At 38.7% G+C, this 11095-nt stretch overlaps 1 protein-coding gene across 2 annotated transcripts; it reads right to left on the reverse strand.

The window, feature by feature from the left end:
* Positions 1–850: 850 nt before the first annotated feature.
* MS3_00005831 (uncharacterized protein) lies at positions 851–7268 on the reverse strand. 2 transcript variants are annotated; one of them, XM_051213926.1, is made up of 8 exons: positions 7113–7268; positions 6752–7077; positions 6668–6717; positions 3626–3761; positions 3387–3542; positions 1215–1283; positions 1077–1151; positions 851–1019 (listed from the first exon to the last, which is right to left on the reverse strand). In XM_051213926.1, the coding sequence occupies exons 2-8, from the start codon at positions 6806–6808 to the stop codon at positions 966–968; spliced, it is 597 nt and encodes a 198-aa protein (XP_051069943.1). In that variant the 5' UTR covers positions 6809–7077; positions 7113–7268; the 3' UTR covers positions 851–965. The 2 variants fall into 2 exon arrangements, with proteins under 2 accessions (XP_051069943.1, XP_051069942.1); XM_051213925.1 differs by having other exon boundaries at positions 1077–1283.
* Between the last annotated feature and the right edge of the window lie 3827 nt (positions 7269–11095).

Below are 11095 nucleotides of genomic sequence, written 5' to 3' on the forward strand. Positions count from 1 at the left end.
TAAGTTTCATGAGGAGTAACTTATTACTATGATATTCATTACTGCTAAATCATAATAATATACAAAACTTAAGAAAAATTATCTCGGAAACCAACCTAGAAGAATTAGTTTATCAATCAGTAATCTGAAATGGAATTTAATGGAAAATGTATTTATGTATAAACTGATAATTTGTAGCCTTCCATTTCATTACTGTTCAAAATTTAAAATAATTCTTGGAATCAAATAAAATGAACCCATATATCGGACAGATCACATATTAATATCACGCTTTGGAACTCTACAGTGATCTATTCCAATTTTGGATTATTTCACTCCCTTTCAGCAAGTGACTGTACTTGCAACGACAGAACATAGACGTTTTAAGCGTTATCACTGTCAATTTTGTCATTAGCATACTTCAATCTATATGTTACTGCTTTTTTTGGTACGTAAAACGTTCGATAAGATTTTACTGTACTGAGATCTAAAGGTTATCAGAGTGAGAATAAGATTAGTCAAGAAAATGTCAACTTTTACGTAACGTTCATATTCTGATAAAATATAATACAAGCAGTGAACCTAAATGAACTGAATTTTAACTATGTTCCTTTATATCGTGTTAGTACATTGCCTATAACGCATAAAACTCGGTTGATGAAAGGTGGTATTATTGACAACGAAACCTTATTCTGAAGCTTTCTTACAACATTATCACGACAGATTTTAACCCTACTATGATTTTCCAAAACAATTTAAAACCCTAAAGTACATTTATTTTAGCCAGCATACTCAAGTCTAATAACAATGACCATATAGTTATATCGAATAAACTAGTCAAGACCAGATAAAATAAACAATAAGACAAAAATCAGATCATAATCAGTACCATTTTATATTAGACCAAATGACAAAAAAAGTAAAAAGAAACAAAACAAATAGAAGTTATTATAACAATAGAAACTGATACAAAATATAAAAGAATATTATCCTGGTACACTTGGAGCGTAATGTTTTGCACAACGTGTAAATTCATCCTCCTATAAAATAACATAAGAATTAGTTGTGTTTTTTTCAAAGTGAATAGTTTTTGTTACCTTCTCTGCATAATCTACAAGGAATGGATGATCTTTACAACAATCCCGTAGTTGAGATATTAGTCTGTTGATAGTCTTTTTTTTAAAAAGAAAAGTGGACAATTTAAGATTGTTTTTTCAAAATAAACACATTCTTACCTCAGCCGGTTTGCCTAAATGATGATAAACCACAATCATATTTACAATTGTATCAGGATTATTACCATCCTAGAAAAATGTAACAAATATACATACAAATATATAAATAGGAAAATACATCTGTATAGTGTTATGCTAATAATACACTTTTTCGTAAATCATAACTAGTATTAACAATATTACAGAATGTGCTTAACAGAGATAAAAATTTGCACCACTGTTATAATTTGTGGCCTAAGTGCCCTGCTAATGTATAACGTAACGATACTGCCAATCAGAGAACAGTGACTTATCGATCGGATCAATGACGCATAAAACAAGTACGAGCAGCCTAGAGTCCTTATCGATCCTGCTTTCCGCCTAGCCTTGCCTGTTAAGTCTAGAACGCCAATCTTAGCCTCTGCAATATGAATCATTATATTTCAAACATACTGAGTTTATATACAAACCAAACAGACCACAACGTACCATAAAATAGAAAATAACATTTGTAAAAGACTTAGCCAAATGTGACTGTGAGTGTGGGAGGCAGTGAACTAATAAACAGGACATAATTCAAGAATGGTAAATCGTATAATAATAGTTCATAGGTCAAGATAAAGCTTATAATAAGAGGGACATGAATGTGTCTAGTTTAGTTATTTAACACTGATACAAATAAAAATATACACATAGTATTAGTCCATAAATGGATCCCAAAAGTTACCAATCATTATGCTTATCCGGACCTAACCAAACCACAATACCCAAAATACATTTCACAATAACAGACAGGCACAATCTTACACAATATAGCTGTATACTATACTTTTATTAATTTATTTGAACACATTACCATTGGTACATGGGAGTACTATATGGGCCACATAATAACAATGAGGTTGTGGAGATAAAGAGTGGAAAGTGAGTACAATAAAAGAAGAGAAACGAAGAACAGAAATTAGTGTATGACAGTAAAATAATAATAAGAGCAGTTTTGCCCTCATGTTGATAGATGTTATTGATTGATATCCCTTCAGCTTCACAAACTTTTTCACTCACACCAAACTTCTTACTGCCAGTGAATCCGATGAGTTGAAAGAGCTTCTGGCAATTAACACAAGCAGCTAATCTTTCCAACTCGTTTGAACGCTCCGACCACCAAGCTTCTCAGTCCTTACACAAGGATTGCACAGTTCTTTTGCGTAACAATCCTCACTTATAGTCAAATTCACGGTCACCCGGGCTCCAATGAGTTATAAGGAGCCTGAAGAAACCCAATGCTTATAAGCAGGATGTTTCGCGAAATCACAAGTGTCTTTACTCACCATTTTCATAGCGTCATGCAATTGCAACCAATGCTTATCTATACTTTTCGTTGGGATGATGGCTAGCTTTGAACATAGCTTGGTTTGATATTTAGTTGCAACAGAAGCTGGAACCGACCCGTTTAGGACAAAGAATTTGCTGACCGCTGAAACGCAAGATAAGATTTGCGCCAACAAGGACATCATCAGAGTCCAGATAAGCACTCCAAAAGAAGCGACAGTCCTGTACACAGCCACACCCGCGGTAGCTGATCGCGGTGTGATCGATTTGAGTCCACATTTGAGATGCAGAGGACTCCAGGTAGCACATAGGTAATGACTGTACCGATAGCAAGTGCTAGTCAGAAATAGGTTGTAGTCTGCGCAAAGTTGCTGTAGACGGTTACCGTTATCTGACCTGCGACCAACAAGTTCACATTGGCCATCTAAATGACTCTTCTGTGCCTAGACGCCCGACCTACGCATTCAAGTCTTTGGCTAGTACTACAGAATCTGTCGAACAAACTTTCTGTATAAGAACACCTAACTGGTGATAAAACTTATCCCTCATTGCATTCGGGTTGCATTATGGGTAATCATAATAACTATCATATGAGTAGAATCCTGTACGTTAACAATGCGGAGTCAAACTACTTACAGAATGAAATCTTAAATTTTTAAAATATCAATCAGATTATTTAAAGGGAATAAATATTTATAAACAACTATCTCTTCCTAAAATAGTCGTATTGAGAACTTATGATAAAACCTGTAAACTTTTGTACATCTCAAATAAACGGGGAGATAGAAGACGTTTTCATTTATTTAGTTCTTCCTTTCAGAGATGATTTTTGCACACCGAAAAATAAATAAGTAATAAACTAACCAAATCAATAGCTTCTTGAAGGACTGGTTCGGCTTCAACCCAATTATTCATACCCATCAAAGCTGCAGCCTGACCATTTAACAGTAAAGTTGAAGGTCCATGTTTTTCTCTAAGTTCTTCATATATGTGAATGGATTCTTGTAGCTGATCACCGCCCTGGACAAAATGAATATCATTTATAAAGCGAAGTACAATGGTGGGATGCATATATTTTTTAACCAACACTATTAGGAACATACTTTTTTCACGTAGTATAAAGCTGCGGCAAGTTGTGCTGCTAAAGAATCTTCATCTGCAGTTTGCATACGTCGAACAGCCTTGCCAGCAAGATCACAACGATTCATGTGAAGTAGACACTGAACTGTTAAAGCGTTGCTAAAAGGAAAAGTAACTTGAGATATTAGGCTTTCCTATAATTTCTCAAAAATGCTAACATTCTGTAGTAAACTTATCAAACTAGGATTAACTAGAAATAAAAACCAAAACAAACTAGTCTTGAGTTTACATGACCATAGGGAGATAAATAAACGGATTAGTGAGCCATAACAGTGTTAGCGGGACATAGACTGGATTAAAGTATGCTCAATGCACGATTGCTTTGGCGCACGCTGATTGGCTAATTCTTATCCAATCAGCACTAGTCGATAGTTGAAGAATACTCTGGAATCTTCCGATGTAAGAATTATAAATATACTGACGTTTTCCCTATCGTGCTTCTTGCTTCCACCTAACTTTGTTATTTGGAATATAATCTCTTTCCTGTTCAACCGTGTTCTGATTTGGGGACTTGTCGAGTAATTCGGTGTCCAAGAATACTAAGCAATAAGAATAGCTGTGTCACACTGTAAGAAACAGATTATAACAAACAGTGATGTAATTACATGTTTATAATAATGTTGACAGTCCAACGAACGACAGAAGCCAACTAAACTATTGTAAACGTTACAAAGTGAAAGAAATTGATAGAGCTAAGAATAAAAATTTATTTACGTGATAATTGTGTTGTAGTTTTCTGACTCATTAGTCACAGTATTAAGCGTCCATAATTATAGAGTTACACATATTTTAGCCAGATCTTTAGCTTAGGGGGCTAATGGTTACCTTAGAATCAGGAAGATTACAAACGTGAATTTTCTTATATGTTTAGTCAGTCAGATACAGTGTAGGACCAGGTAAACATATGCATCGGTCCAAGTTGCCATTCCTCATTAGCACAACAAGATGAACACCAAATTCATAGAAGCAGTTATTTCAATGGTAGTAATATATAGAAGATTGCATATAAGGATATAATACAGGGAAGAAAGAATTAGTTAGTAGAAAGGTATAAAGTAATTTTAATTTCAAGGCTTAAGGGAAGACAAAGAGTGTATACACATAAGCCATTGTCACCGATTCTGAGCCATATCACCCAGTCTCCAACCCTTGGCTACGATGGTCACGCGGATCCCAACTAAGTAGTCTGTATCTACCAATATGGCTCAGACTAGAAGTCAGTGACTTTATGTACTGATGCCACACTTCGCTTTTATCGTCCCTTACCTTTCTCCCAACAGTCTCCAACACTATTCAGCATTACATGCCCTGACAATCGATGGTTGGGGATGTGTAATAGGTGGCCCACCAACTCAGTCGATGTAGAATCACAACCTCATCAACTGATTTGCCATCAAACTAACTTTTTGAATTCATGTACAGATTTCGTCAGACACCAACACATTAGGGCTGATTAGGTGCACTCCAAGCATCCTGGTATTGTTGCTCAGCGTTGCCAAAACACTGCATTATATCAACGTATTCACCAAACAGAACTATGTCATCTGCATATTCTAAGTCAATCAGTGAAACTCCTGAAAAGACATCAATTCCTGAAAATTCAGTTGACGAGAACTTTATTTCCAGCAGTAAGTATGAAGTTGAACAAAAATGGAGACAGTGGACGGTCTCACCAGACACCACTTGAAGTTACAAAATCACATGACAGTTCGCCATAAGCTCTCACTCGACTGGTAGTGTTCGATTAAAGAGTCTTCACAAGTTTTATGTACTTCTGAGGCACACCTTTCAATGATAGATACTACCACAAAACATCTCGGTCTACAGAGTCGAATGCTGCTTTTAAGTCAAGAAGGACCACTGTTGTCGGACGCCGATAAGCATGTCTGTGTTCTAAAATCTGATGAATGATGGATATGTGGTAGAGTAGCTGAAGGCCAGTTGAACTGCTTCTTGGTGTTCCGTTCATCGTTCTAAACGTCTGGACTGAGAGTAGATAAGTGTCGTCTTTTTCCTAAATTGTTACACTTACAGTTGACTTCTTAATTCCGGTTTCTTTTATTAGTCCAAAAAGCTGTCTGAAGTTAACTACAGCCGCTGCCTTCACTATATCTTTTGCTTTCGTGTGCACTTACAGGATCGATCTTTTCTGACCCCACCCTTTCTTATGGGGAGGTAGCATCGCTGTTACGCTGGTTGTCTGACGAAAAACCTTACTGCCGTCACACCTCTGTATGGTCAGCAGTACGACTTTGCTCCCGGATCTTGAGTTTGCTGCTTTTAGTCTCACCGCTCTTCGGCCGACCTGTCTGGCATGGTGGGACCTTGGGGACCGAAAGCTTCAGCCAGTGTAGCTTGACTGGTTCATTATGTTAAGCAAGACCGACGACCATGTTGAGGTAGCAACGAATCGGGTTTCTTACGTAGTTGTCATCATGAAACCTACCAATGACTGAGTGAACGGTTTATAGTTGCTTTTCATACCAGGATTTTTTCAAGTAATGTCATTTCACACTCAGTGACAATATTAGCGATGAGCACAAAGGCTAACAAGCATGAAAGGGAAATGAAACTGACAATTTTTTTACTGAGAAGCAAGGTAATACAATGCAAGAATCGAACCCGTATAGATGTATAATGAATTAGAGATACTACTGTAAGCTTAACGAATCCCCTCTTTTCTCTGGACTAGCCTAACATAAAATTGTATCCTTACAAATTTAAATACGAAGACATACTATCACTTTCAAACTGCGAGCATTTATGTCGTGTGACCGAGTAAATTCCAGTAGCTGCAAAACGATGTCAATTGTTTTTAAAAGTGTTTTTTAAGTGGTTATTACGCTAAATGTAATTGCCGACTCTTATAAACCAGGAGCTACTCAAGTCACAGATTACTATAACGACTTCAAAAGCAATTATGTGAACTACCAACTAAATGTTTGTTTCTGAAACCCTGAATTACGACTTTCCACACTGAACATGGTTTTACAAGAGAAACTCACCAGTACGTGTCGCTCCCATTATTTAAGGTTTTCAAAGCATATTCCACCATCTAAAGTGAGACAAAGGAATTAGTACTAACTTACATTTAAATGAAGATATATAGTTGCTGCAATGACAATCGCACTTTGGCTTAAATCCATATGTTGTTCCAGTATTCTGTCAAGTTGTTTTACCACAGCGTCCCTTCAAATATGGAAAAACATTGAAGGTTTGCCGCCATTATTAATGGAATATAGACATACTCAGATACACCTTTCGAAAGGTATGTCGCCAAGAGCCTAAGAAGCTTCAGCTCTGGCTCTTTGGCGTCCTCAGGAATTTCGTCGAGCACAACTCCGTACTTTTTTTGAGCTATGTATACTTGATAAGTAAGCACATTAGCCTGCAATTCTACGTCTGAAGAACCCGACTATAATAAAATTAAAATATAATACACCATATTACCTTCAACTTTTGAATTGTTTTAAGAGCCAGTTGATGTTGTCCCAAAATGAAAGCACACTGAGCATCTAACAGTACTAGCTCATCACTCATATTCGGCTGCCACCTAACAACTAAGTAACGCAACACGTGAAAGTCCGGTGCAACTTCCAATTCAAATGGTTTCAATGTCTACATGATGACCTCACAACCATCAGTGCACCATTGTTCAAAATTTATTTAAATCTTTATTGATGTTAACCACATTTAATTATCTGTTTTGGAAGTCAGAAAATATGAGGGCATACCAGGTGCAAATGTATCACTAAGTAATTAAAATACTGTTGTAGCGGTAAAAAAATCCCCAAAATAAATAGCTCTGTAAGTTTTCGACATTGGATGCTGACCATATGTTTTAATAGACTCCTCTAGCTGAAGGCGCTCGGTCATGCATCCGCACCAGATCACGTGTGGTAACGCTGTGCTCAATCGCTAGCCAGATTAGATCAGAGAATCCCGATATATTGGTAATCGCCAAATACACTCTCCCGATCTCCTCGACTCTGTTTTTTGATTCCTTTCGGTGGGTACAAATTATATTAGGTGTTGCTGGTAAAAGCGTTGTCAAACACTGAATACCTGTGTCATCTTCATTGGTGAGACCGACGTGATCTGGTACACCTAATTGCAACTGTGAGTCTGTTCCTTTTTGGGATTTTTATATATTATTGCCTTATTTTTTTAATTTTTATACATTTTGATATTTTTCCCCGTGTCTCTAGTACTTAATATTCCCCTATGACCGAACAGACTCCTAAAGTATTTAAGATTAAGACCATGTCCCCACCCTCGTTCCAACTCATGCCCTTCTGGCCCGACAATATCGAAGCCTGGTTCTGTTACGCAGAAGCCGACTTCCACGAGCACGGCGTGAACGACACACAATTCCTCTCAGTAGTCAAGGCACTACCACGGGAATTCAACAGGTACGTAACACCTAGTATGTTTACTAATGATGTTTCTGAACCTTATGAAACCTTAAAACGTTCGATTCTTAAACGAGGAGACCTAACTGTTACGTCCAAGTATGAGTTTTGCTCGTTCCAGTTATTGAAGTACGGACTATCGATCCACTTGCAAATTACGAACCCAAATTAACAACAGAACCAAGTTCCAATTTAGATACCAAATTTATTCGTAATTCACAAATAATCGACCAAATGTCGTTCTAACAACAATAATTATACCAAATACAAAACAAACCTTCAATTTTGTAGGTTCCCGGAGCAAAACTCCCAAATACCAAACCAAAGGCAAAGAGAGCACCAAAATACCAAACCAAAGACAAACCAAAATGTCCGAAATAATGATATAAACAAACAAGTTCAAAGTTAAGTAAAACAATTACATCCAAAAAACACAGTAAATTATTAATGTACAATAAAAGGTTTTAATCCGCCAAATGTCTTCAGTTCTCCCGTAACACTAACCGATCGACAAAGGTTAGATCAACTCTTTAATAACATAGACCTGCAGCACGGTTCTGCGACGGACATGTTGCAAAGGATGAGAGAGGTTATAGGCCCAAGAACTTTCGACGAAGGTCTATTAAAATAACTTTACTTGTCTAAACTTCCCTAACAGGTGCAAGCGGTTCTGCTCTCGTTTCAGAACAAAGCCTTAGACGAACTGGCTGCATCTGCTGATCGTATCTTAGGAATTACGAAATCTTCTACTACCGAGGTATTTTCACTCAAAGAAAAGCCTCACACGACTCAGAATGACATAACCGAGTTATGTCATACACTCACGCGTTATCTTAATCTTCGTAACGACCGTAATCGCTCGCACACCCCACGTAGAAGCATTTCACGTAAGCAATCTGTCTCTAGACCACGAGAGACGGATAATCCCAACTGGTGTTGGTATCATAACCAGAATGGAAAGTCTTCCAGAAATTGCAGAAAACCCTGCAATTTTCCCAACACGAAACCGACTGACTCGAAAAACAACTCGGGAAACTTCCAAGCCGGCACGCGTTAGCGGCAACCGTAGCCGGCGAACATAGCCGTCTGTTATACGTCACAGATGTGACAACGAGAGTTCGCTACCTCGTCGACACTGGCGCAGAAGTTAGCGTTCTCCCAGCGAATCCTAACGACCGACTTCACGAATCGACTCTAAACTTACAGGCGGCAAACGGAACACCGATCGCTACATATGGCAAAAGGTACGTTTACCTTAACGTGGGTTTACGCAAACCCATCCACTGGATTTTCGTCGTTGCAGATGTTTCTATGCCAATCATTGGTATGGACCTTCTACAACACCACAATCTGATCATCGACACTCGCAAACGGAGGCTAGTAGACGGAAACACTAATTTATCCGTTTGCGTAACTTCTTTTACTGGTTGCAGAGTATCCCCAGTCACAGTTAAGCATATGATAGACCCACTCTATCAACCACTACTCGGTAAGTACCCTGGGATACAACAAACTCAACCGAAACTACCGTGTGTAACCAGCAACGTTACACATCACATCACGACTACAGGACCACCTGTATTTTCTAAAGCACGCCGACTAGCTCCTGAAAAGCTGAGGTTGGCGAAAAACAAGTTCGACCATATGATAGACTTAGGAATCATACGACCGTCAAGTAGCCCATATGCATCTCCGTTGCACATGGTCCCTAAAAAAGACATCAACGATTGGCGTCCAACTGGTGACTATCGGCGATTGAATGCAAAAACCATTCCTGATAGTTACCTGTTGCCTCCCATTCACGATTTGACAGCTACCTTGAAAAGTACAACTGTCTTTTCGAAAATCGACTCGGTTAAAGCATATAACCAAATCCCTATGGCTACTGACGACATACCGAAAACAGCTATCATAACTCCCTTCGGACTCTATGAATTTTTGCGAATGCCTTTCGGTCTAAGGAACGCTGCTCAAACATTCCAAAGATTCATAGACGACGTTTTTCGAGGTCACAACTTCGTACATGCGTATGTTGACGACTGCCTACTCGCAAGTCCGGACAGGAAGACACATCTCAAGCATCTGGATCTTGTTTTCGACCGACTACATAAACATGGCATTACTGTAAACGTTCGGAAATGCCAAATCGGAACCGACCCATTACACTTCCTAGGACACACTATAGATGCTCAAGGCATTCAACCCCCTAGGACCAAAGTGGCGGCCATTCTGGATTACCCAGAACCGACCACCGTCAAGCATTTACGAACGTTTAACGGCCTTGTAATTTTCTATAGACGATTCATACCTAAATGCGCTTTACTTATGAAACCGCAAACCGACCAACTTCGTGGAAATGCGAAATCCATTAATTTGGACGACACCGCACGAAAAGCATTCTCCACAGTTAAGGAACTGATCGCCAAAGCAATAATACTTGCACATCAGGACACCGAAGCACCCATTAGTATAGCAGTAGACGCATCGGACTCGGCAGTAGGAGGCGTCTTACAACAATGGGTTAACAACTCTTGGCAACCCTTGGCATTTTTCTCTAGAAGGTTGCTAGACACCGAATCAAGGTACAGCACATTCGGTAGGGAACTCCTAGTTATGTATTGTGCTGTACTGCATTTCCAACACTGTATCGAAGGCCGTGAATTCACTCTTTTCACCGACCATAAACCGCTCACTTTCTCGTTAGGCTCTCCTTCAGACAAGTACTCTCCTCGTGAGTCTCGACAACTGGACTACATTTCGCAGTTTACTTCAGATATTCAACATATTTCTGGAGCAAACAATGTAGTTGCAGACGCCTCGTCTCGCATAACTTCCATGATCAGTTTCCAAGGAATCGACCTTCTTAAACTCGCCGAGCTTCAAAAAGAAGACACTGATCTTCAGCACGAGTTATCGTCCACAACTCTTAAACTACGCATCAAACAGATGGGAACAGGTAAGGAAACCTTACTGTGTGACAGATCTACAGGTAGGGATCGCCCAATCGTGCTGAAACGTTAT

Source organism: Schistosoma haematobium, chromosome 3 (genome assembly GCF_000699445.3).
Source record: "Schistosoma haematobium chromosome 3, whole genome shotgun sequence".
Classification (NCBI taxonomy): domain Eukaryota; kingdom Metazoa; phylum Platyhelminthes; class Trematoda; order Strigeidida; family Schistosomatidae; genus Schistosoma; species Schistosoma haematobium.

Coding starts and splice junctions, on each gene's coding strand:
- MS3_00005831 (XM_051213926.1), bottom strand. CDS start 6,808: ATGGATTTAAGCCAAAGTGCGATTGTCATTGCAGCAACTATATATCTT. Junction 3,543..3,625: donor CTTTATACTACGTGAAAAAA/GTATGTTCCTAA, acceptor CATTTTGTCCAG/GGCGGTGATCAGCTACAAGA. Junction 1,284..3,386: donor TTCAAGAAGCTATTGATTTG/GTTAGTTTATTA, acceptor ACATTTTTCTAG/GATGGTAATAATCCTGATAC.